Here is a 27410-nt window from a genome sequence, read left to right on the forward strand (position 1 = left end):
ATCTTGTTGAATTAATGTTTTGATTTTGTCTCATATCTTTGTTTTCTGTAGTAACCAGAAGTTACATATACCCAGAACTGAGGACTGTAGTGGGGAGATAAAGAGAAGGAGAGGTGGGTGGGTGAAGAAGGGGAGGTGTTTGAGCACACAATTGGAAAAAAAGGCAAAGGCTACAGCTAGTTAATATTTGGTTTCGTATCATACAGCAACTTTTCATTTTTAAATCTTTTTACATTTTTCTGCATATAGTTCATATTTAGCCTTTTCTCAGTCCCAGAAGGATACATAGCACATTTAAAAGTATGAAAGATACTGAGCAGCATGCATCAATTCATTTTTAGGTTTGCCTTAGTGTTTTTGTATAAAGATCATTAAGCTTTTCTTTATTGTCCCACGACAGGTATGGGACGGGACAAGGACGGTGTTTCCCTCTTGGAGAGTATCCATACAAGATCTTAGTTTTGAAGGTGATTTAAGTCACATTCTACGGCTCCAGAGTCTGGTGATAGACATTCTAGTCTATGATAACCATGTTCAAGTGGCAAAATCCCTGAAGGTGATGTTGAGTAGAAAGATGCTATTTTTGTTTTTCTTTCTGGTTTTGTAATTTTTGTACATATATTGTTTGTTGGTGATATTTGGTGTCTGAAATTAACCAGATTTGTCTTCAAGTTTTAAGTTATAAAACATGTGTCCAAATTAATTTTAAACCTCTGAATATGTTTTATATATACATACATTTTAAATTACTTTTGAGAATACAATTACATTACTATCCCTCTTTTATTCCCCTCTCCTTCCTCCCTACCATGTACTTCCCATCCCTTGATTATCTATGTGTTTGTGTTTCCTAAAAAAGTAAACAGTATCTGTTTAGTCCTTATAAATATTACTTGTATATGTGTTTTCAGGCCTGGCCATTTGGTATTAGACAACCAATTGGTGTGCTCTTCCCTAGGAAGACACTCTTCAGTTGTCTGTAGTTCTTTGTCTGGGGTGTTTGGGGTTCGGGCCTTGTGAGCTCTCCCCTCTTTCATTAACATGTCTATTGGTGTCATCCTTGTTCATATCATGTTTAGCAAGCCCTGTTGGTAGGACTTAATAGGTTTAGCTTCTCTGCTATTTCTAGCAGGTACAATCTCATAACAAACTTCCTGTATTTGTGGCTCTTAGACAATCTTCTTTCCCTCTGTTCTGAAATATTCCCTGAGTTTTAGATGCAGTTATGTTGTAAGTAGATACACTGGTCTAAGCCCTACATTTCTGCATCTTGATTGGTTGTGGTCTTCTGTGATGGTCCTTGTTTTAAAGAGAAATTTTCTTCGGTGAAGGTTGAGAACTACAGTTTTCTATGTGCATGTGTCTAAGAATAAATTTTTAGAAAGTAGTTAGAGCATATGTTGGTTTAGTAAAGTGTCAGTTGTAGGTTCTCCTCCAAGATCCATGACTTCACTAATCCCAGGTAATTGACTAGGTTCACAGTACCAGACATAATTTCCCTTTTGTTTAGAGAGTTGTTGGGTACCACCAAGGTATACTTTCCACGATTGTAACCATACTGTTATCATGCCATGTTGGTCATTGTTGTTGTTCATGGGCATCACAGCTGGATAGGTCTGTTGGCTGCTTCTTCCTTTGGAAACTTTCGTGATGCCTCATGGAGGGGGCTTTCAGATCAGATCCACCTCAGGTTTCCTGGGTCCTGTGTCCAAAGTAATGGAGTCTTCAGCATGGTGCCCTTAGCCTCTGGGGGACAATAGCAATAGCCAGTGTTTTAGAAGTCTCTCAGAGAACCCTGATCAACAACTCCAAAGAGGAATTCTCATGTATTTGGAGGTTGTTTTGTTTTTTTCTACAGCTAGAAATAGTAAAGATTTATGATGTGCAGAATGTTACTTTTAAACAAACAGAAATGCATAAAATTTTCAGAAACTTTTTAAAAGAAATTTCAACTTTAATGAGGAATAAGAATAATATAGTTTTAATCATCAGAAAGCCATCACTAAAGCAATATTTATCTTTACCAAAATAATAATGACAAATTATTTTATTTAAATGGGTAGCATTGTCAACATGTATATGCTACTAATACTGGTTTTCACTTGCAAAGTCCACTTAGATGTAACTTGGCTAGAAAGAGTGGAAATATGTGACTTTTCTTCATACACAACATATATGATGCAAAATATTTTCTTTTAATAAAGTTTTCAAGGCATTATACAAACAAAAATTTTACATTCAGTAAATAAAAATCTTTATGTAGTATATTTTCTTTAGAATCTCCATGTTTTCTTTTTATTTTTCCAAAAATAAGAGGTTTAGTTATTAGTGTCTGCTGGAGCAGAATCTGAGAATCTGGGAGCAGATCCTGCAGCAGCTGCTCTAGCTCCCGCTCCTGCTATTCTGCAGCTCCTGTTCCATGCGCCACCAGGCCAGGTTCAAGACAGCCAGCAAGAAGTCTCTGTTCCTTGTGCGAAAGTACAGGATGAGGTTCAGACTCATCTCACGTCACTGTTTGCCCAGGGCGCATTAGGCACTGACCTCAAGGTCTGTTCCAGGTGAAGTCACAGTAGTTCTCTGGAGTGGACACATGACTAAGGATCGAGCCCTGGTTCCAGCTCTCTAACTGATTCTCGTGAAACTTTCTGAATTGTTTTGATACAGTGTAGACTTAACTTTGTGCATATTGCTTTGAGAAAGTATTATACCACCTCTAGTGTGCATAGTAATTTGGATGGGTTCTTGTGTATTGTCGGTCCTTATTTACTGTCTAGGGAAACTTGGTGGTTCTTACTGAATTTAGACTCACAAATGGTAAAGGACAGTTTTCCTTCATTTTTATCCGTAGTTTTTGGAAGTCTCCTATAGCAGATAACATTAGCATGAATAGCAATACCCAGAGTAGCATTTGCAAGGTACTCATGCTGATTTGGATATTACCCCAGGAGGGAAATGCTGGCTTCATTCCATTTTATATGAGAAAGTGAGACATTCAGAAGTTAAATCCCCAATGTCTGTTTTCAGGTCTAATAAAAGATGAAAGGAAATGTTCTTTGTGGTAGATCATTTCAGCCTATTTATAAGTAGAGAAAACACAGAAATTAATCTGTAATTTAGTGAAGTTCCCTTTATTTAAACAAATATCCTTGAGAAGAAAACTCTTCTACTCAGATATTGTGCTACAATTATCTTAGCTGACCTAGATCAATAAACTATGTGATGGGCAGGGCCAGAGGTAGTGACAACACTTTCTTATCCTTGATAAATGTGTGTGTGTATGTCGGCACCAGTAGTTGATGAAAAACACTTTTAAAGATAGGCTTTCAGGAGATTTCTCTAAAGATGCTGTCTACAGTGATTGATTTGCCATTGAATCATTGAAGTTGCTTTTGTAATACACAGGAAGGAGGACTCTTTAGTAAGTAGAAAGGATGTACACTTTTACTCAGCTCCATAATCTACTTTGACCATTTGATTATTTGGATTCTCTTCCATTCCCCTAGGCATGCTCTCTCCACCTGTCCTTCTTCTCTTCCCTAAATCCGAAATATCACAATGCAAAGGAGCTCAGCGCAATGAGAATTAAAACGTACTTTCTAGGTTAGAGAGAACAAGAATGCTGGGAATGGGTATTCAGCAGTTTTAATTTTACTGTGTCCTCTATATTGTCCACTAGAGGGTGACATGAGCACACATAATTAAGAAAATAGATAGCACACCATTTCTCTGATATGAGAAGAGTAGTATCAGAATGCAAAGAATTCACTCTGTGTGTGATACAAACTTTACATTACTTACTTACTATTCCTTGGTACCACTTGTATTTATTTTCTGACAACCTTTGAAACATCAAAACAGGAAACCTGCAATCATATGTCACTGATGCAAATATCTTCTCAGGACTTCAAGGCAGATGTTCAGATTTGCATTTTCATAGCATACATGGGATAATTTTATAGTGGGTTGTATAGGTGTAGGAAATGTTTTTTTAAATGACAATAGTTAATGAAAGTAAGAAGCATAATATTATCAACTTCCAGAAATAATACACTCTTATCCTGCTGCAATTCTTAAAATAGCATAAAACATACATAGTCATAATCACATTTTGGCATCTACTGGCCCAGTAACTGTAGTTAGCTATAGGAGAAAATAAAAACACTGCACCTTTTTTTTTTCCTTGTTAATTGGAGAATACCCTTTTCTAGAGGCATTAGTGACTTCTTTCTCACCATATACTTTTAATGGTTATCTGTTGATCAGATCCTCACAATGGATTAAATTGCACCCATTTTTATTGCAAGTCCTTAACTTGTAGCTTTGGAATCTTACTGCATTACTAATAAGACTAAGCAGTACAATCAGGCACATTTCATAATATTTACTCAATCTTTACAATGCTGCCTCCAGAAGGCATTTTTGATAATAACAATTTGTCATCTGTACTCCGTGATCTGCTCAGAGAAATAAGTTCTATGCTCACCTATGCATTTTATATACTATTGCAGTGTAGTGAAGGAAACACATAGTATATACTATGCATTTACCATTTATACCTTATCCTTAATGTTTTACCACATTTATTTCAGATTCCTCTGCAGCAAAGCTGTGCATGGGGCCTTCTTAAGTGTCTGCTGATCTCAGTCTCTTGCACCTCAGGCTCTTCTTACTCCAGCACGTAGCTATACTTAGCTTAGGGTGTGTGTTAATTATACTTTGTCTTGCCCGCATCCTACTCTTCAGAACAGTTTTGACCTTTTTCTTCCATACACGTTTCGGAAAAAGTTTTCAGATGTCATGAAAGACACTGAAGTTTCTGGTTAAAATTGCCTTAAGTTTAAAACTTAAAGAAATTAAGCTTCAGATAGCTAAATTGTGTCTACTAATGGAGGTCTCTTTCCTGTGTTTGAGCTTTTTCCTAGTCCTTTGACAGTTATAGACATCTGCTATACTAATGTATAGTGAAAGTAATAAGTATTACAAAAAGCATACAAAAATAGATATTTTCCTATTTATTATTCTAGTATTTTACTTTGGAGTCCTCATTTGAAGTATATATTTCCCTTGTGTTTTTATGTTTTTTTTCCTGAACCTCTATATTCTCTCTCCACCTCTGATGTAAAAGCAGGTAATGGCAGTCCTTCCCTACCCTCTTCTCTACACCATTCCTGCCCCTCTCCTTCCCCGCCCCCCTTCCTGCCTCCCACCTCTAAACCTCTCTGGCCCTCCCTCCCTTTGATGATTTTCTAATATATTGTTACCACAATTACACTGAATTTGTAGGGAAAAGTAGAACAGGCTGGGCGTTGGTGGCCTTTAATCCCAGCACTCGGGAGGCAGAGGCAGGCGGATCTCTGTGAGTTCGAGGCCAGCCTGGTCTACAGAGCGAGTTCCAGGACAGCCTCCAATGCCACAGAGAAACCCTGTCTCGAAAAACCAAAAAAAAAAAAAAAAAAAAAAAAGTAGAACAGTAGATTCCCATCCAACACTCAGGAATGCTGCTTATATGTAAGTGAATTAAACTCCTTTGGTTTCCTCCCCTTTTGCTTATAAGTCTACATAAAACACATGGAGTATATATACATATGTATATGTATATATATATATATATGCATGCTTATATTGTGTAGCATGTTCCTTTGGGTAGATGTCAATGTTTATATTTATTATATTATATTATAATGCAGTTGCCTGGGCGGGATTTGAATGTGTGGGGACAAACTGTCTTCCCCCATAGAGGCTCATACAACAGCACTTGTCTCTAAATGTCAGTGTATCTCTAATACCCTACTAGGTTTGCTCATTTGTAATCTCCATTAAAGAAAATCTTCTCTAGTTAAAGAAGTTTTAGGCTAAATTTAGAACAATAGCTGAGATTGACCATAGTTCACAAAATTATGATAAAAGTACAAAAAATACTACATTAGAACTTTGCTTTTCATGGAATTTGTAGGCGAAGGGAAAACAGGTGGTGGCACATATGGGTGACACAAGTAATCAGAGGACTAAAGCAGGTGCATTCCTGTGGCTGACAAGTACCTTAGCCTATGAAATCAATACTACTATTATGCTGCTATTTTGATTATACTACGTGATTAATTTTTTTTCTAATGTCTCAGAGTGAGGACATTTTATGCCTCATTTTAAATATTATTTTAGGCTAGTTCAAAGAAGTTCTTTTCAAAACATTATTAAATAGAATTTCATTTAGGTCTTGGACTCCTTCACTGTATTGTATTAATGGACCTATGAAATGGGCCTTAGTCTGTAATGTAGTGTCCACTTGGATATGTACCTAAGCATGGTCCTGTAGATAGGTTTTAGATCTCATATGCAGTCCATGCCACTGATATTAGGCCCAGTGCTTCCATTATCTTCTTTGGATGGACAGTGCCTTTAGTCGTTGTGTCTTTGGCTACAACCTCTTACTGCTTATGAAAATTTCAACTATCAGAAATTGTTTTAATAATCCCTTTTTTCTGAAATATTATTCTTAATCTTCTTTTAGATCGGAAGCTTTCTTAGAATCTATAGCCTCCATACCAAACTTCATTCTGTTAATACAGACACCAACAGTTCATTGTTAAGGCTGGAGTTTCATCTCCATGGAGGGACCAGTTATGGTCGGGGGATCAGGGTTTTGCCAGAAACTAGCTCTTGCGTGGATCAGCTGAAAAAGTGAGTATTTTATACCCCTGCTTAGAAAACATAAATGAAATATTCATTAGATTATTTTGTAAGGTAGCCTTGTTCCTGGGGCTGTGTGAGGAGTTAGTCTTTTTCCTGTTTCTCTTCTTTGCTTTGCTGAAAATCAACCCCAGACTCTTGAAACTACTAGGCAGACTGTATCACTGGATTATATTCCTATCACTATCTCTGTGTTTTGTTTTTTAGACTACATAAACCAAATGAAACAAGTGATTTTACATGCAAGTAGTAAGTTAGTCACCAACATTATAACTTATGTTGTTCTAACAGTTAAAAAATCTGATTTTCATTTTTTCTTTTGTTGTGGTCTTTTCCATTTCCTACACTAGTAACAAACAATGGTAAGCAGGTTTCATCCAGTTACAAACTATTATATGATTATATTTTGAGAATTCAAGAACTTATTTAGTCAAACTTCCAAAAAAAAAGATCATTCTAAAGTACTTCTCAATAAATACATCACGAATGTGGCAGTATGTCACAGTTATAAAACATTTTAAGGGATATTTTAAAGTTTTTAGAAAATAGTATGTTCTTAAATCAGTTTCCTTCTTTCTTTGGTGTTTTTAGTGGGCACTATAAAGAGAAACTTTTTCACCATATTCTTTAGGAGGAAATCCATATATCTTCAAAGAGAAAGTACACTGTTATTTATAAAACAAAATAAAATTATTGTCATCCAAGGTTTAATTTGCTTCAGTTACCTTTGACATTAAGTTTCTATTTTACAGTTCCATATGATTTTAATACACAGTATGTCAGAACACTATTTCATGTTTCATGTTTTTACTTTTTCATACATGCATTTTGAGCATATCTTTTCCCTTTCCCACCTACTCCATCCTTTCCCACATCCCTACCCATGTGACTTCACACCCTCCAACATCCCTACCATCTAACTTCACACCCTCCAACATCCCTACCATCTGACTTCACACCCTCCAACATCCCTACCCATCTGACTTCACACCCTCTAACATCCCTACCCATGTGACTTCACACCCTCTAACATCCCTACCATCTGACTTCACACCCTCTAACATCCCTACCCATCTGACTTCACACCCTCTAACATCCCTACCATCTGACTTCACACCCTCCAACATCCCTGCCATCTGACTTCACACCCTCCAACATCCCTACCATCTAACTTCACACCCTCCAACATCCCTACCATCTGACTTCACACCCTCCAACATCCCTACCCATGTGACTTCACACCCTCTAACATCCCTACCATCTGACTTCACACCCTCTAACATCCCTACCCATCTGACTTCACACCCTCTAACATCCCTACCCATGTGACTTCACACCCTCCAACATCCCTACCATCTGACTTCACACCCTCTTAACATCCCTACCCATCTACTTTACACCCTCTAACATCCTTACCCATCTGACTTTACACCCTCCAACATCCCTACCCATCTGACTTCACACCCTCTAACATCCCTACCCATCTACTTCACACCCTCTAACATCCCTACCCATCTGACTTCATACTCTCTCTAGAAAAAAGGAAAACAAATCAAAATAGATAAACTAAAAACAGAAAATCAGTAAGACAAAAAAGAGCAAGAAAACAAAACGTGGAGTCCATTTTGTGCTGGCCATGTACTTAGGAGCATGGGGTCTGTCCAGGAGGGGATGACATACTCAATGATCCTCCGTTGGTGAAAACTGATTTTCCCTTTCCCAGTAGGTATTAGTTGCAAATGATTCCTGATTAAGGGTGGCACTTTGTGTCCACTTCCTCTTCTCAGTGCTGGGATTTTGTCTGGTTTGTCTGTGTATGTATTTCCGTGTTCTGGCAGTGTCTGAGCCCATGTGTGCATCAGTCCTTTTGCGTCTGGAAGATGATATTTCTGAAGAAAAATCACCACCACTGGCTTTTGCAGTCTTTATGCCTTTTCTCCTGCATTGATCCCTGAGCTTTGAGAGGAACAATTTGATGAAGAAATCCTGTTTAGGGATGAGTGTTCCAAAGACTCATTTTCTAGTTGTGGATCATTTTGTTAACTATCATCTACTATAAGAGGAAGCTTCCATGATGATGCTGAGTGATGCTCAGCCTTAAATCCAATTTTAAAAATGATTGGTTACTCCTTTAACATATGTACCACTATTGAACCAGTGTATGTATTGTTGGAGGATTTCTGATGTAGGTTGCATGGTTTATAGCTGGGTGAAATGGATTTTAATTCTGAGCTTAATTATTTTTCCCATCTCTTCTTTTTGAGTCTTACTTCTTCTTTTTGTTCTAGAGCTTTCAAATGTGTCCAGACCCTATTTTAAGAGATTTCTCTAGTTTTTTGATGTAGGTGCTTAAAATATGCGGTCTTTTCATTAATCATAAAGAATTTTTAATTTCCTTATTCTAGCTTGATGTAATTTTCATTCAGTAATACATTGTTCAGTTTTTGTGAGTTTTTGTATGATTTCCCGTTTCTATTGTGTTGATATGCATCTTTCATAGTGGTCATATAGAATTCAGGGAGTAATTTCAATTTTTTTAAAATATATGTTGAGGTCTGCCTCATCAATTTTACAGGAAGTTTTATGGACTACTGACAAGACAGTATATTCTTTAGTATTTAGATGGGAAATTCTTAAATATCTGTTTGATCCATTTGATTTATAATGTTATTTAACATATCTCTGTTTAGTTTTGTTTAAATGGCATGTCTATTGGCAAGAACTTAGTGTTGAAATCATCCACTATCACTATGTGAGAGTCAATATGTGATTTATAACTGTGGTAGAATTTCTTTTATGAACTATGCCTTTGTGTTTGCTACATACATTTAATATTATAATATAGACTTGGTTGATTTTTTTTTACCAGGTATGTAGTGTACTTCCCTATCTCTTTATTGGTGTGAGCTTGAAGTCTTTTTTTTCAAGTGTTAAGATAACTGCACCTGTTTGCTTTTTATTTTCTTTTCATTTTTTTATTACTGTAATTTTAAATAGCTTGTTTCACATGTCAATCCCAGTTCCCTCTCCCTCCCCTCCTCCCGCACCCCCACCATCCCCCCCAGCCTCCCACCCTATCCCTACTTCCTTCCACATAGGGGATATCCAGAGTCTGTCATTTCACTCAGGGCAGGGTCCAGGCACTCCCCTAAGAGTCCAGGCTAAGAGAGCATCCCTCTTTGTGTTATAGACACACGAAGTCTGTTTGTATGCCAGGGATAAACACTGATCCACTGCTCAGGGCTCCATAGGTTGCCCAGGCCTCCTCACTGACTCTCACACTCAGGGGGTCTGGATCAGTCCCATGTTGGCCTCCCAGCTGTCGGTCTGTTTGCTTTTTAGGTCCATTAGCTTGGAATACTTTTTTCCCGCTTTACCCAGAGATGATGTCTATCCTTGGTTGTCAGTGTTGTTTCTTGAATACAGCAGAAAGATGGGTCCTGTTTTTTAATCCAGTCTGTTAGTCTATGTTTGGTTTTTTTAAATTTTAAATTAGGTTTTTGAGAGCTTTTAAGAGCAGTATTTATTAATTTCTGCTATTTTGCTGCCATAGTATGATGTGTTTCTCCCTCCCTCCCTCCCTCTCTCTCTCTCTCTCTCTCTCTCTCTCTCTCTCTCTCTCTCTCTCTCTCTCTCTCTCTCGCTCTCTCTCTCTCTCTCTCTCTCACTCACACACACACACACACACACACACACACACCCTTCTTTAGACTAACTATTCTGTGATTATTTCTTGTGACCTCTTGGGTGCAGTTACCCTTCTTTTCAGACTGAAGTTTTCCTTCTGCTGCCTTCTGTTGATTTGTATCGGTGCATATAAATTGCTTAAACTTGTTTTTTAAGGTGAAATGTTTTTTCCTGTCCTCATAAGTTATGAGTAATAATTTTTCTGGGCATAGTAGTCTGGACTAGCATCTCTGGTCTCTCATAGCTTGTAGAACAGCTGTCCAGCCCTTTAGACTTTTAGAGTCTCCATTGAGAACTTGGATGTTCAAGAAGAACTGCTTTATATGTAACTTGGTTTTTTTTTTCTCTTGTATCCTTTAATATCTTTTCTTTGTTTTGTATATTTAGTGTTTTATTATTGCGTCATGGGTAGTTTCTTTCCTGGTCGAGCCTGTTTGGTGTACTATGTGCTTCTGGTATCTTCATAAGCATCTAGATTTGAGAAAACTTTTTCTAAGAATTTTTTAAAAATATTTTTGTGTCTCTAACTTGGTTGTCTTCTTCACCTTATTATTCATAGATTTTGTTTTTTTAGTTTTTTATTATATATTTAAATTAGAAACAAGTAAAATTTTCTTTGACAAGCTATCCATTTTTTCTACATTGTCTTCAGACCTGAAATTCTCTGTTTGATTTTTTTTTTAATCTGTTACTGGGCTTATCATGAAATTTTGTTCAGCTTCTTTAGCTTTACATTTCTAATTTTATTTCAGCTTGGGTTTTCCTTAGTGATTCTTTTTCTTTGTTAAACTCTACTTGCATGTCTTGAATTCTTTTCATTCTTTCATTCGGCTATTTATATATTCATGATCTTCATGAAGGGATTTATTCATAATCTCTTTAAGGTTATTGAGCATATTCATAATTGCTATTTTTTAAGTCCTTATTTTGTGCTTTGCATAATTGTTGTTCCTGGGACCTATTGTTATATGCTCTCTGACTTCTGTAACAGGTATATTATCTTGTTCTTTGTTCTTATATTTTTCCTCTGTGATTTAGGCATCTGTAGTTATGGTATTTGAAGTGTTTCTTGGTATAGGTACCTGTTCTTGTATTTGTTGGGGGAGTTTCTGTTCTTTGGTTGCTTTTGCTCAATCTTGGCCCTATGCAAGCATGGCGGCTGTGGGGTTGCTAGTAAAGAGCTGTTCTGCTGGTTGGTCACAAAAGAATCGAGATGGCCTGGAAGGAAAGGCTAAGAGAAGTGACTGAGAAGAATTAGATACCCTAGATCTGCACCAAGCTGTTGAGTCCCAAGGGGGTAACCATGAACTGGGAGGAGGAAATCAGATAGGTAGGCTGCAGGAGGACTAAGTGTGGGGAGACCAGAGTGACATGCAGGAAGAAGAATGGTGTCCCCCTACCTGAGTCCCAAGCTAGAGTGGCAGCAGTAGGTTCCTGTAAGAAAGAGGCTCTGCAGGTCAGTGGAGTCACAAAGCAGTAAACATGGCTGGGTGCAAGGGAAGACTAACAGGCGCTGTCAGGTAGATCTAGGGAGTTCCAGGGTCTGAGTCTCTGGTGATTGAGCATGCTGTCCCAATCTTGAGTGATGTCGTTGTAACTGATAATGTTAACAATTGCATCCCCAGGTTTTTTTTTTTAATAGTATTTCATTGACTGGCTGCTCTATTCATCTTTCTGACCTCTTCTGTATATTTTGAGGGTTTGGAGCTCTCAAATAATCTGATAAAAGCTACAGACCATTGATTGGAATCATACCAAATTTTATAATTTAATGAACTCCTGCATATTGTGGGTAAAGCTGAAACTTAACTCTGTTGACTTTGTTACACCATTTGGTTTACTATTCTTTAATTTTAGAGATTTAGAAGGTGCAGATACGGCAGTCAATCAGCCCTCAAATAGTACCTGTGAGTCAGCAAATGAGGACAACTTTGAACTTTCAAGTAAGGATAATTTATAACATTGGCATTTTTCTTCCTCATAATTTTAGAATCACAGTTATCTTTTCCAGTGTTTTCTTCCTAGTATCTCTTTTTTTCAATTCATATGTCTATACGATGTGTATGTATATTAAAGTAACATCTTATGCACAATTAAGCTTAAATATATACTCACATTTTCAAATTTGAGTGATAGTGTTTATTTGATTCATGATGTATGTATAGTGTTTTATATTCATTAAAAAATCTATATGAATTTCCTAAGCAACTGTTTTGCTTGTTCTCTTCTAAAAGAAGCAAAAGGTATTGATGCTCCTTTATCTTACGCAGCCCAAGTTGTTTTGTTTATATGTGTATTGGGCGTCTAATGCATAAACATGAGTCATCCAAACCTCTCAAAAATATTCTTATTGTTGAACTGAATGGAATTGCTTTTCTATATGCTATGTTCTGATATTCATCTGTGCTGAAACAGATGTCAGTAGCTCATTTCTCAATAATCAGAAAGTGGGGGTGAGGAGAAGACTTGCAATAGAAATATTGTTTGTTTCCTTTTCATATAGATGGCTTCAGTATCTACCAAAACATCAAGTAACTCTAAATATGGTTTTATTGGAGGCTTTCTGTGCATTTTGAATTATGCAGCCTCTCTTACTAATAATTTCTAGTGGTTGCAAAGTCATTTCTTGAAAAAACTACTGTGTTCTCTGTGAATGACCTTCTTTTTTTGTCAGCAATCAAAATGTGGATTGATTTCCAAGTTTTCCTTGCTTTCTTGGTTTGTTAGTCTTAATACCAGAGATTCTTGATTACTGTGTCTTGTAGTCAAATAGTTTAAATCCACTAATGTTCTTCCTTTTCAAGACCTTACTTAATATCCTAAATTCTTTATGTTTCTCCTCAAAGAAAGGAGCAAACTTGCCTGTTGATTTTTGTAACTAAGCCTGTTTTTTTTTTGTTGGTGGTGGTTTTTTTTTAAGATTTATTTGTTTATTGTGTATACAGTGTTCTGCCTGTATGTTTTGCCTGCACATCAGAAGAGGGCACCAACTCTCATTATAAATGATTGTGAGCCAGAATGTGGTTGATGGGAATTGAACTCAGGACCTCTGGAAGAGCAGCCAGTGCTTTTTACCTCTGAGCCATGTCTCTAGCCCCTAAGCCTGTTATTTTTGTTAGGAATACCTGAATCTGCAAATAAATTTGAGGAAAAGAGACATTTCAATGTTTACATAGATTTTGCTCAGTTTCTCTGACACTGTTGTGCATTTTCAGTTTTACATTAAGTTTCTAAAGCACTATGTAATATTGTGATTCTTTTTCTCTTCCTGTAGACTCCGGATCAGGCTCAGTATCACTGTATGAGGTAGAGCGATGTCAGCAAGTCTCTGCTACAAGTAAGGCCACTCATAGTATAGTAATCAGCATGCAGATGCCTGTGGTTACAAGCTCTAACCAATTCCTTCTCACCGTCAATGACAATAGATCTTCAGGGGGCAGTCAGTGTTTGTGTTTAACTTTGATTCCTCTGCTTCATCCTGTAGTTCTATAAGAGAGAGCCCATGCACGTGCATATCTCTGTATTGAAAGTTATAGATCAATATGATTTATAGAATTTATTGTATTGGGTATGTTATTAGCTTATTGATATAAAATTATACTCTTGACATTAATTCAATAAAATTCTATCATATATTTAAGTCTGCAAACTTAAGACACTCTTTACACTATGCCCCAATTTTACTGACAACAGTAATAGTACACATTTACCACATTCATTTCTGTTATTTTAACTAACCTGAAAAAAAACTTTAATTCAGAAAAATGAAAATGTCTGTGAACAAAAGAATATTAAATAGTACAGTAAGTAGTTCATCAAATGTATGATGTTATAAAAATGAGTTTCTCCTCTTGAAGAAAGGAGTGTAAGTATGGGATGGGAGACTAGAGATTTATGTTTTGCTGGAACTGAAGATGCCTGTTCTCAGGCTTAGGATGCCCATATGAATACCATTGATGTGTTGTCATGCAGAGGCAATGACCTCCAGAAGCAATAAGCGTATGTAATGCACAGACAAATCTTGACCTATAAAAATACTCCTGGTGTCTTTGAAGAAAAGGCAGATTCCACAAATTAGAGATAAACCAAGAACATCCTGAATTGCCAGAAAATAAAGAAATTCTCAGTTAGTAGAAAATACCAAATCCAGGACAATGTGACCATCAAAATAAAGGTTAATGGTGGTTTAGAATTCATTAAGTAAAACTGGGATGTATGAATTTGGTTGCTAATAAAAGTTAATAAAATGTGATTGAATAGAAAGCTGTTAAAAGGTAGAATGACATCTAATAATTGAAAAAAATGTTTAAAAATCATTTTGCAAACATCGTGATAATTATTGGCTTAATTATGAATCAGTCTGTTTTAAACTATTGGACTCTACGTTGCTCCCTTACTAATTACAAGAGTGGGAAATTCATTCAGAGTAGAGAGATGCTGAACGTTCTTTACTCAACCACAGTTTCCTTTCCTGGAGGGCAAGGTCCTCTATCAGTCAGCTCCATAGGATACATTTAGAACCAGTGTCACATATGTAGTCTCTGTGCCAAAAATGCTTGATCTGAATCTGAGTGTGAGGAAATACCTCCTATACCTAAAATAATGCTTACTCAGCAAAGTATTTCCTTGTCAAGTCAATGCTGTGAAGTAACCCAAATAGATTGGGAATCATTTGAAGTCAGAATGTGAATGCATGAAAGACAAACATTCTGCATTGTTATTACTAGAACAGAAAGGTAAAGACAATTGAAGTGATTTAAGTATCTGATAATCCCATAATAGTGTGAAAACCTTGCTAATTGTCTTTGAAACAGACTGTAGGTATGTCAATGAAACAGATTGTTCTCATAAAATAATTGTTAGGAGAAAACGGGACATAATGTCTAGAAGCTGTTGCTAGTAATTCAGTTACACTATTTTAAGGAGAGAGACAGAAATAAAGGTAGATCCAGAGATGGTGTATTACAGCGTATTGAGAATGTCTATGTTGTTCTCACAGTTGGTCTTTAAGTTTGAAAGTAATACAGACTTTAAGTATTTTAAGACATTACCTCAAAATGTGAAGTGAGGCGAGTATTACATTTTATTTTAAATTGATCAGATCTACAAAGCACTAGTGTTTCACAACAAAGCTTAGCCACTTACTACAAGAAGGAAAATGTTTTTCCTTGAAGGTTTTGTTGAATTAAATCTATGTATAACCCTGACTTGGGGCTTTGTAGGGCTTCTGCACCAGCTCTGTTTTCTAAGTAGGGAAGTATTATCCTAGAATATCTAAGGAGCTGAGGAAGTTGAATGTTCTCTTCTGCTACTGTAACCCTAATCGCTTCCTTTCCTCCACACCTTCCTTTTCCTCCTCTCCCATTTCCCCTTTCCACTTAGAAAATGAATTTCTTTTATTTCACACACTGCATGGCTGATAATTGGGTTCCCTAACAAGCGTTTCCGTTCTCACATTCTGGCTTTTAACTGAAGGAGAGTTCAATACAGTCTTGAATTTGAGTTATCCATGACAAGAGCCTGTGTGGTAGATAATTTTTATTGAATATGTTTTGTTAATATCCGTTTGATAATATCCAGTTAAAATGTAAGCTGTTACCTAATGAGGTGTCTCAGAGGTTTGAAGTGAACTGTTTCACATTTTACACAGGTTAACATTTATTTTCTTATTGAAATATACCTTCCTGTTTTCCATAAATTAGAAGTTTCTTGGAAATTTCTATTAGTCCCATATAAAAACACATACCACATAGTATTTAGTGGTATAACGATATATAAGCACATGGTATATAATTAAATTACATCTTGTCTCAGGTAGTCAGCATCTGTTTAGTAAGTTTGGTGGGTCCCTGCTCTGTGCCTGGCACAATGTCCACGGGCCTTAGACACATATCTAGAAATAGTAACTGTAGCTGAGATTGATTTTATAGAGTATCTTAGCTTTAGGGGGATTCATGCCAAACACAGCTAAGACTCACATACATTATTTACTCTGATTTAATGTAAAAAAATCTTTACAGTACTCACAGATCACCAGTATTTAGAGAAAACACCATTGTGTGCCATTTTGAAGCAAAAAGCTCCTCAGCAATATCGAATCCGTGCAAAACTGAGATCATATATGCCCAGAAGACTTTTTCAGTCAGTTAAGCTTCTTTGTCCTAAATGTCATTCGTTGTAAGTATTATCTAAAATTTAATAAACAGGATTTTACGTCATATTATTGGTTGTTTGTATATATGCATGCCTGTGTGTGTGTGTGTAAAGTTTTAAGTGCTAAAATAAGCAAATTATGATTAAATTTGTAGTGTTTTAAAAGAATGCTGACGACTTAAAGGGAGAGTATTAAATTCCAACAAAGAAAATCCTTTTGAGTCATTCTTAGTAATAATAACTAAAAATAGATACTATTTTCAGGCTTGAAACTCAACTTTTAGTAAATTTGAAACACACAACTAAAAATTTTCAGTCATACTTCATAATGGTAATATAGTAAATGCAGTGTCTTTATTCCAAACACTAATTATTAGGTGACTGTTTAATTATATAGAACTTTTTGTAGTCTTAATTAATATGTATTTGAATGAAAAAAGAAAAGGACAGGAAAGGAAAGGACATGACTACTCCTGAGTATGGTGGAGGAGAAAGTTTATTATAGAAATGTTGCAGAATATAGTCAGGGGTTGGGACATCTGGGAGAGTCCAGAGTGGACATGGCCAGACTGAGCTGGGCCATGTGGGAGCAGGGAGGGAAAAGTGGAGAGGGGACCAGCAGCAGCAGTCAGGCCTAAGGTCCAAAAGGGGCAGGTAACGAAAATGTCCAGGTTATATAGGGAAGAGCCTCTGGGGAAAGGGCATTCCTGGGCTCGAGAGTTCAGGGTAGAGGGCTAGAGGGCGGGGTATGTGAGTCATACCCTGTAATAGGTAGACCTGAGGGATGCTGGGAGAACTTGGATGCCAGGTCTAGTTTTAATGTGAAATGGACACCTCAGCCATTTGTCCCAGGTTCGAAACTTAACAGTATTTATCTCAAAATATATTTAGATAATGAATTTTATCTCCAGTTGGTCTTTTTAATATAATGTGTCATATTACCTCAAGATAAAGAAAACGGTATTTTGGAAAATACGGTAGTGCATGAACATTGGGATAGCGTTCATCAAGCTGAAAGTCTAGTTCACTGTCATGTACAAAGCACACCTTTTCACATAATTTGTGTTTGTGTATGTATGTTTTTACTTACAAAGTCTGAGATTATTATAGTCTTTTTGGAGATATTTGATCCTTAAATCCCATTTCATAAAACTCAGGGAGTCTGCTTTCTACCCATATGATCTTGAACTAAAGTATCTTAGAGAATGTAAGATTGCCTGATGTTGTGCACAGCTGGTGACAGTCAGAACAAGTTCTTAGACCTTTTGATTCCAAGTCATGCCATTTCTACCCCATGAGAATTTATGTCACTGCATGAATTACTATTAAAGATAATAAGTTAATACTGTTTTAAAGTAGGTATCCTGTGACAGTGGGGTTAACTGGGATGAAAACAGAACTACTAATATAGGACAATAGATTAGTACTGGGAATGATTATAACCTTGAACTCTGAGCCAAGCAGAGATAGGTCAAGAGGTAAAGATGCTTGCTACCAAGCCTGATGACCTAATACCCACGTGGTAGGAAAATGTCCCTGACTTCTACACATGCACTATGGCATGTGTTTACCAACACAGGTACACTAACCATACAATGATAAATACCTATTGAATAAAATCCATTGAATCTGTAAAGTGAATTGTCTTCTGCATTTGAGAAAGCTTAGTTGATTTAATCTTCATATAAAGTAAGTTTTTTAAAATCTGTTCTGTGTTCACCGATTATATGTGTATGAGAATTGTACCTGCATGTGTGTATGTGCATCACGTATATGCCTGGTGCCCACAGAGTTTAGGACTGGAAAAGTTGTGCGACTCCATTTGGTTGCTGGGAAATAAACCTGGGTACATACAAGAATAGCAATGCTTTTAACCACTTAGAAGCCCCTAAGGTGGTTTTTTTCCTTGAATAGTTTATTAAATTGGAATTTTAGGAAATACCCATATATTATTTTCTGATATTCTGATACTGCATTTTCAAAATTTAGGCAAGAAGTTCCATACGAGGACAGTTTGGATAAAATTTTGCAAGATGCTGCAACTAAAGCTCCAAACAGCAATCTGCAAGATACATCACTGTATGACTCAAAAGTCTGGTCCACTGAAGGCCAAGGAGGACGGCAGGTCGCTGTTCATTTTGTGAAAAATGATAACATTCTCCCTCTTTCAAGTGAATGTCTAATTTTGATAGAAGGTAAGAGACTTGTTATTAGGCTTTTGGAATGTTGTTTTATACATTAATCACTGCTAACTCTATTTTACGGGCACCTAGTAAAATACTGTTACTTTACATTTCCCAAAACAGTACATCAGCTAGATTCAAATGTGTTTGGGCAAATACATTCCCCTGAATTGTATTTTCAAATTATGAATAATATTTGCATTTGTCTGCCTTGTTGAACTCCTGTCTCTAATCTTGTTGGTTCTGAGCAGATCTGGTTGGATTATCATGTAGTAGAAGGCTGATTGTTCATGTGCAGTGGTGTAGTCCTGGCCTCTGGATGTCACTGTTGTTTCATACAAATGGGATGGAAGTCCTCAACTGATACCTCAATCAGGGAAAAGAGCCTTGAAAAGCCTTGATAATGACAACTGTAAAAGGACTGGGATTGTACTGTTTTTATTTCCTCTTTTTAGAATCTAATTTTATATAATAGTTGATTGTCTTATTATCCTGCCAAGTTTAAGTTTTCAAGTTTATAACTCCCTTTTCTTTGTAGAACTTGCACTGTCTCATGTGTTAGGGATATCCCATGTCGTGCTTTGATTATATTTGTGTTAATGAAGTTTATTTTTGTTTCATTTTCTTTTTTTGAAGGAGGAAGGCTATGTGAAATCTCTAAACTATCAAGCAAGTTTCACAGTGTGATTCCTGTGAGATCCGGCGCTGAGGACCTGGAGCTGTTAGACCTTTCAGCACCATTCCTCATACAAGGAAAAGTGTATCACTATGGGTATGTGGCCAGCTCAAGATCTGCAAATTACAATTGTGTCTTTAATGTTTATCCTATGGCCTACTGTATATTCATAAGGTGCTTAGTGTCGTTACAAATTATTCCTGAGCTTCGATTGTGTTGGAGTTGTACAAATGAAGTACAGGTTAGGTGGACTGTTCTTTGAATTTTAAATTTTGATTTTTCCAATAGAGTGGCCTGTGGTACAGTATTCATATGCTAGGGAGAGAGAGCAAAGTCTAGTTTTCAGTGTGCAAAGATTAGCAACTGTGTGCTGAGCACTGTATTCAGTAGGTTAGATATATCGAGGCAACCCCATTGTTAGTTCAAGGGCATCTATATGAATGTGTGTGTATTGTAATGCACAGTGGGTATATACCTGAAATTTTTTTTGTTTTCTCACTGTTCGTTCAGAATAATCTTTTATTGTTTTTGTAAGGCTGTGGCTATCAGATATAGCTAATATAGCCATAAATTCAAGAGTTCCTGCAACTTCTCTCCTTTGTCTTTTTGTTTTAACAAGAAAATTCACAACCACATTAATTTTACCTAGAGTCCAAGTCCTGATTCCCAACTTATTCTGAAGCCCATTATCTTATTGTTTTGTTACTTTAAAGAGACACTATGACCAAGCAACTCTAAAAGAGAGCATTGAATTTGAGGCTTGCTTACAGTTTAGAAGGCAAAGCCTTGACATCACAGTGGGAGCATGGCAGGACGGAAGCAGTAGCTGAAGGCTTGCTGACATCTCACCTGCAAGTTGGTGTTAGAGCAAAATGGACCTGGTGTGGACTTTTGAGACCACAAAGCTCACTCTAGTGACGTACCTCTTCCAAAGAGGCCACACCTCCTAATCCTTCCTAAACTGTCCACCAGCTGGGATCCAAACATTCAAACCTATGAGCATCTGGGACTTTTGTCATTCAAGCCACTGCACTCACTGTATCTTTTATTGATTTTGTGTAGAAAGTTAATCATAGTTCTCTTTTGAAAGAAGCACTTTACAATATAGGCAATGTTATGCCCTTCTGTTTAGTAACTGACTTTCAAAAACTGTCCCTACTTGAACAGGATGTAATAATTAAATGAATTTGATTATATTTAAGTATTTAGTCATTTTTTTACTTATTTTATTTCAGATGTAAACAGTGTTCAAGTTTGAAAACTATACAAAACCTAAGTTCCCTTCGTAATAAGGGACAATGGATTCCTTCCACTGTGGCAAAAGGTTAGCTCAACTTCTGTGTTCTGTAGTTTAAGTTCTTCTGTCATTTCACCAATTTGTTCTTTAACATTTATGGATATTTTTGGTAGAACTAACCTAACTTTTCTAAATTGAAATGTGTTTACAATAATTGTGTTGAAAAAACGAGGACTAAATATTTAAGTCCGTTTTAGTTGGAGTTTCTATTGCTGTGCAAGGACACTATGACCATTGCAGTGGCAACCCTTATAAAGGAAAACATTTAATTGAGGTGGCAGATTACAGTTCAGAGGTTCAGTCCATTGTCATCATGGTGGTGAACATGGGAGTGTGCAGACAGGGTGCTGGCTACATATTGGTCAGAAGGCAGCAGGAGGTGTCCTGTCTTACTGGGAGTAGCTTGAGCATAGGAGACCTCAAAGCCTACCCCCATAGTGACACATTTCCTCCAACAAAGTCACATCTTCCCATAGTGTCATTCTTTTTGGGGGCCATTTTCTTTCAAATCACCACAAAATGCTTGAGATTATTTCTAAGCATTGTGATTACAATCATGTTTCAATACTTGATCATTTGTTTCCTGTTTAATCATTGATCCCAAATACAGATCCTGAAGAAATCTTTCTAATTCTTATCTTAGCATTGTAGAAGGTGTTGAGATTGCTGTTACTTTCCTCCCAAGTCTTGAGCCAGGACAGTCTCTTGCACGCATGTCTGTCACCTAGCCTTTGTTTATAGCTTCCTAAAGCAGGACACACCTTGCACTGTAAAGCATGCACCTAAAACTGTTCCATTAACTTGTAGTTTGTTTTTCTTGTTGTTGTTTGGTTGGTTGGTTTTTTGTTTGTTTCTTTGTGTGTTTGTTTTTCAAGGCAGGGTTTCTCTGTGCAGTAGCACTAGCTGTCCTGGAACTCTGTAAACCAGGCTGGCCTCAGACTCAGAGATTTGCCTGTCTCTGCCTCCCTCCCGAGTGCTGGGATTAACGGTGTGTGCCACCACTGCCCAGCTTCTATTCCTGTCTTACTGTTCTTGAATACTAAAATTTTGTCTGTGCCTAATTTATTCTTCTGATTAACTAATTAATTAATTAATTAATTCTCCCACTGAATATGGCTGCTTTGATGCAGTGTCTTCAACTTCTGAAAAAAAAAAGATGTTCACCTTGCTAGTGAATCCTCATGTGATTTGGTATATCTAATTTATTCATTCTTTACCTTGGCCAATTATGGAATCCCAAATTCTGAGTTTTGTTCTTTCAACCAAATGACATCTGTTTAAAAGGGTATTCCACATCCATAATACAAAGAGGAACATACTTTTAAAAATACTGAACTACATGTTACTTTTTAGAGCATTCTGTAATTTTATTTTTACTTTTCATAGGATTAGCATGCAATGTGCTATATTTTATTAATCACTTCTTGTGCTTTCTATCAAGTATTAGGAATAAGTTTCTTACATCATGAGTTTAACCCTGTATGAATACAGTGGTCTGCTGCATGACTTCAAAAAGTTGATACTGGAGAAATCCTTCTGATGTACACATTTTCTTTCTGTTGTAAATAGTCTTAGTAAATGTCATTTGCTACTATATTAAAACACTTTCAACTTTACCTTTTCAAAGTATCTAACTGCCTTGTATAATATGCTCTTTTGCCTCACTAGTTCTGGGCATTGTGCCTCTACAGTATGTGTTTGTTATGACTTTTACTCTGGATGATGGAACAGGAGTACTAGATGTGTACCTCAAGGATTCTGTAAGTAACAGAACTGGTAAAGATATTTAATTTAAAATTTGAATATATTCATACTTCTTAGGTTTACTTCATTGTAATTTATTGAGAACTTTTAGATCCAAAACTCAGTTTCTCTGTATTTTGTTCTTTAAGGGATTTAAAATAACTTATATAAATAGAATATAGCCACATAAATCTAATGTTACATATGTTTTACTTTTTATTTACTGTTAAGAAATATAAAGTTGAAGAATCAAAATCAGAAGAGTCACTGTCCTTGCCATCCATAAATTTCATAGTAGATGAAAAAGCAGATATCTAGCTACACTATTGTCATCTCACTGTACTTTGGAAGCTGTGTGGTTTCATCATAAAGGAAATGAAGTTACTTGATAAACAAATAATATTGTTGTGTAAGCTGTAGAGATGCCCAGAAGACTACTGCCATGTCTGACACTCGTATCTGTTCACTGACTAGTCTTTGTGGCCACCCCTCCCTTTGATCATATACAAGGTCTTCCTCTCCCTACTGGCAGAGACTGTTACTTTCCCTGCACTGTGTACAACAGTGTATGTGGAGTCCTGAAGCTTAACCTAGACCATAATGTGATTTCTTCACATATGTTGTCTTTCATAATTGACTGCCCATATGGCTTATGGTTCTCTTGCTGAGGTCAAGCTAATGTTGCATGTCCCAAACTCAGATGACATTGTTAAATGTTCCAGAATAACTGATAGTTCCAGTAGACACAGTCAAGTCACTGGTTCCCATAGGCATGAAATACTAAAAGCTAAGAGGAAATCCAGCCAGCCATTTGTCTGGGTAAGAGATTTTTTTTTGGTGGGGAGTGGTGGTTTTGTTTTAACCAACATAAGATGGGAAACAATCCAAGTTGATGTTCAGAGATTTTTTTTTCTTCTGGTTTTCACAGTTCACCCAGGTACTTATTACTAAGTGAGTATTTATTGGGAAGCCGCTGTGTGCCTTGTATGTTTAAGATAGAATAGTTAACAACACAAGACAAATGTTTTCTGCAGGTTGAATGGAAAGACATTAAATAAATGTTATTTAATGTTATATCTTTTCATACTTAATAGATTTACTTGCTAGGGTACAAAAGCATCATCAGCCTTGCTGCATGATCTTACTGTCTATGTGTGTATATATCTCAAAGCAGCTTAAGAATTACAGCAGTGAGGGGGCTGGAGAGATGGCTCAGAGGTTAAGAGCACTGACTGCTCTTCCAGAGGTCCTGAGTTCAATTCCCAGCAACCACATGGTGGCTCACAACCATCTGCAATTCAATCTGGTGTATATGTAATAAATAAATAAATATTTAAAAAAAGAATTACAGCAGTGAATCAGGTTTTAGCTTAGACCCGTATTACAGTTGATGAATTCCATAGCCTTAATAGACTGGCATATATGATATAGTATGTTATGTTCGCAAAAGAGATAGTAAAAGTCTGTGCGTTAAAGCTTTGTCTTTTTTTATTTTTTTATCTTCAATTTTATTATATAAATGTTTTGCCTGTATGTATGTCTGTTTACCATGTATGTACCTTGTCCCTATGGAGATCAGAAGAGGACGTCAAATTCCCTGGAATAGGAGTCTGCTGTGATAACTGTGTGGGTGCTGTGACTCTAACCCTGGTCATCTGCAAAAGCAGCCAGTGCCTTTAATCCCTGAGCCATGTCTCCACCTCCATATTGAAGCTTTTTCAAAGGATGAGCATTTCCTTTTTTATCATCACTTTTAGGAGAACTTTTTCAAGATCCCAGCATCAGAAGTCCTCAATGATGATGATCTTCAAAAAAGTCTAGAAACAATCATGGATATGATGTGCCCTCCAGAAATAAAAATTGGTAGGCAATATTCAAATGATACTTCCTGTTTCTTCTGAGAAAAACACCTCATGTGTTTCTAATAAGTAGACTGTGAAAGTGAGCAAACCATGAGTCCACATGAATTACTAGATTCTGGTAACTGTTCCCATCTTTTGATGAGATAATGACTAAGACAAATATACGTAAAGGAATTTTAAAGTATTTTGAAATACACTTTTTTTTTATCCAACTTTTTTTTAAATTTATTTTTCAGTTTAAATTTAGATTAGAAACAAGGTTGCTTCACAAGTCAGTTCCAGGTCCCTCTCCCTTTCCTTCCCCTCCTCCTGTGCCCTCCCCCCAACCCTCCCATTATCCCCTCATTTCCCCAGGGAGGGTGAGGCCTTCCATGGGGGTGTCCCTAGTCTGTCATTTCATACAGGGCAGGGTCTAGACCCTCCCCCAAGAGTTCAGGGTGAGAGTGCATCTCACATTGTTGGATGGGAGTCACTTTTAAAGCATAACACTTTTGGCCCCAGTACAGTTGACTCTGAATTTACATACACAGCATGCAGACATTGAGACTGCAGCTATACCAAAAGGATACAATTTCCACAAGAAATATGTCTTACAAATAAACTGCATTTATTTTATTGGACTCATTGTTGGGTTTTCTTTTCGCCGTTAGTGACTTCCAAATTTTCAGCTTTTACTTTTCAAAGTTTATGAACTTCAGTTGTTTCTGCAACAACACTGGCTTGTCAACATGCTCCTGCACAGATGAAGTTATACCAGTTATAGCTGGCAACATGTTCTTCTGTGGTCAATGATTCCTTTTCTCTTGGACCCTGCAAATTAAGAAGCTTGATTCTTCCAGTAATTGTTCTCAATAACACGCCTTCCCTCAGCCTGCTTATCTGTTGCTGATGTGACTATTAGAGGTCTCCTGGTGAGGCTATGGTCTGCCAGTCAATCTGTGTTGTAGCATTGCTTCCCAAGAGATGGGAATGTTTGCTCATCTGGAGAAAAGTTTAATTTGGATACATTTGCTTTGTTTTAATTTGTGTTGGCTGTTGGAATGACCATGGGTAGATCTCCAATATGAAGTCTTTGGGCCTGGTAACTTTTGAAATATACAGACAGCCAAGCTATTTTTAAAAAATATTTTAGAATGTACAGTTCCACTAGTAATGCACAGAAATGCCTTGCTTTTTGCTAGTTGGACTTGAGGGCTATATCGGATAAAATTCAAATAGATCAGCATTACCAGTTATGTGTTTACGTTAATGGTTAAATGATCTTTCCTTTGGTCTGTAGATGCATACCCATGGCTGGAGTGCCTCATCAAGTCCTACACTGTCACCATTGGAACAGAGCAGAGAATTTGTTACCAGATTTTTGACACCACAGTTGCAGAAGACACCATCTAGTGATGCCACTCAGTACAGTGGGGTTACAACTCTCTGTGAGATTCTCAGAAGACACTTCACTATTGTCAAAGTATTGGACCCATGTTCTCTATAGTTGATTTTTGTACAGAAAGTCATGTTATTGTTATTTATGCCTTCTTGTGAACATGTTAAAAATGCATTGATGCTCAACATATCCAGGGAGGTACAATATGAAGCTATAGCACTTGAGGACCAGGCTTTCTTGACTCCCATTTATAAAACACTGGTGGCTACTTTTCATCCTGTGCTGTTTCATTTGTCTATGGAAGAATCTGCCTAACCACCCTGCTGAAAGAAGTCTTGTGCTTCCACATACAAGTATATGGTTAGCTGAATTTCACTTGAACAAATGTTATATCTGAGTGAGTCTCCGTATGCTAAAAGCAGTGATTGCTTTAAGTAGACATGGAAGAATTGTTTTGTTTAGGTCATGATGTTGCTCATTTTAGAATAAATGTTATCTCTTTAAAACCAATAGTATATTTGACTTCCTGCTTCTCTCTGTAATACTAAAGTTATTCCATTTCTTACCAGATAATAAACTAATAAAATTTATAGGTTTTGTGGGTCATATGTATTTTATTTTTTCAATAATCTTATATAAAATATTCCTATACTACAAATGTTGAGTTGTTAGCTTATTAAATGGTCTTCTTTTTATTCAACAGACTTTATCAATTTATAGGGTGGCCTCTGTGTGGCTTGAACCTATATAGGCCTTATATGTGCTGTCAGAGTCTCTCTTGAGTTTATGTGTATGTCAGTCCTGAGTGAATACGGGGTCTTGTTTCCTTGGTATCTTCTGTTGTGATACTTTGTTTGTTTTCTGACAGACAAAGCCTGCCTGGAGATCAGAGGGCAGAGCTAGCCACAAGTTAACCATAAAGGTCTGGAGGTCTGGACAGAGAGGAGACAGGAAATGACAACAAGGGGCAGAGACAGGATCTTGGCCCTTTCAGTCTGAGGATTCGGAGAGGTAAGTAGTGACTGTGGCTGCTCCTTTGCTTTCTGATCTTCCAGCATTTACCTCAATTGTTGACTCCAGGTTTTTATTGATAAGACTAACTAGTATCACGCTTAGGTCTTCCATCCCCCCCGAATCTTAACAGTTTTTCTGACTCCTCTTCAGCATAGTTCCCTGAACCTTGAGAGCAGAGGTTTGATGAAAGAAATCCTATTTAGGGAGCCCATGCCTAACATTGCCTGGAGGCTAGGAACCATAGATTGGATAGCCCAGAGACCTAGGGTAGAACCATATGACTGGCAAAAAGGAAAAAAAAAGGGGGGAAATGATTCCTAACAATAGTCTTCTGTACTCATTGATCAGTGCCTTATCCTGTCATCTTCGAGAGGCTTCCAATGGAAAGCAGTGCAGAGACCCACAGCCAGACAATATGCACAGAGAGTCTAAATTAGAGTCTCCATCAGATCCCTCTCCCTCAGCACTCCAGGAATCCTGTACATTGGGGTGGAAAGATGATAGGAGTTGGGCAGGAGGATGCAGCACAACATGGGCCAGTGGATCAACTAAGCAAGGCTAGTATGAGCTCACAGAGACAGACATAGCAAGCATGGGGCCTGCAATGGTCTGCACCGTACCTATCTTGTATATGTTACGGCTGTTAGCTTGGTGGTTTTGTGGGACTCCTCGTAGTGTACTTCTCACTCTTCCATACTCTTGGGACTCTTCCCAATATTGGATTGCCTTG

The 27410-nt window shown here is 37.0% G+C and overlaps 1 protein-coding gene across 2 annotated transcripts in view; it reads left to right on the plus strand.

Annotated features, from left to right (window-relative positions):
• The window catches only part of Pot1 (protection of telomeres 1), a 58521-nt gene extending 32265 nt beyond the window's left edge, over positions 1–26256 (plus strand). For both annotated transcript variants that reach the window (XM_013119075.3, XM_021231829.2), the window contains exons 6-16: positions 401–556; positions 6509–6678; positions 12232–12317; positions 13649–13711; positions 16395–16551; positions 18517–18722; positions 19347–19482; positions 20622–20710; positions 22352–22443; positions 24184–24289; positions 25568–26256. In XM_013119075.3, coding sequence (XP_012974529.1) covers positions 401–556; positions 6509–6678; positions 12232–12317; positions 13649–13711; positions 16395–16551; positions 18517–18722; positions 19347–19482; positions 20622–20710; positions 22352–22443; positions 24184–24289; positions 25568–25680 — 1374 coding nt within the window. In that variant the 3' untranslated portion in view covers positions 25681–26256. The remainder of the gene's footprint in view (positions 1–400; positions 557–6508; positions 6679–12231; positions 12318–13648; positions 13712–16394; positions 16552–18516; positions 18723–19346; positions 19483–20621; positions 20711–22351; positions 22444–24183; positions 24290–25567) is intronic.
• Positions 26257–27410: the final 1154 nt, after the last annotated feature.

Source organism: Mesocricetus auratus, unplaced genomic scaffold, assembly GCF_017639785.1.
Source record: "Mesocricetus auratus isolate SY011 unplaced genomic scaffold, BCM_Maur_2.0 Super-Scaffold_100019, whole genome shotgun sequence".
Classification (NCBI taxonomy): domain Eukaryota; kingdom Metazoa; phylum Chordata; class Mammalia; order Rodentia; family Cricetidae; genus Mesocricetus; species Mesocricetus auratus.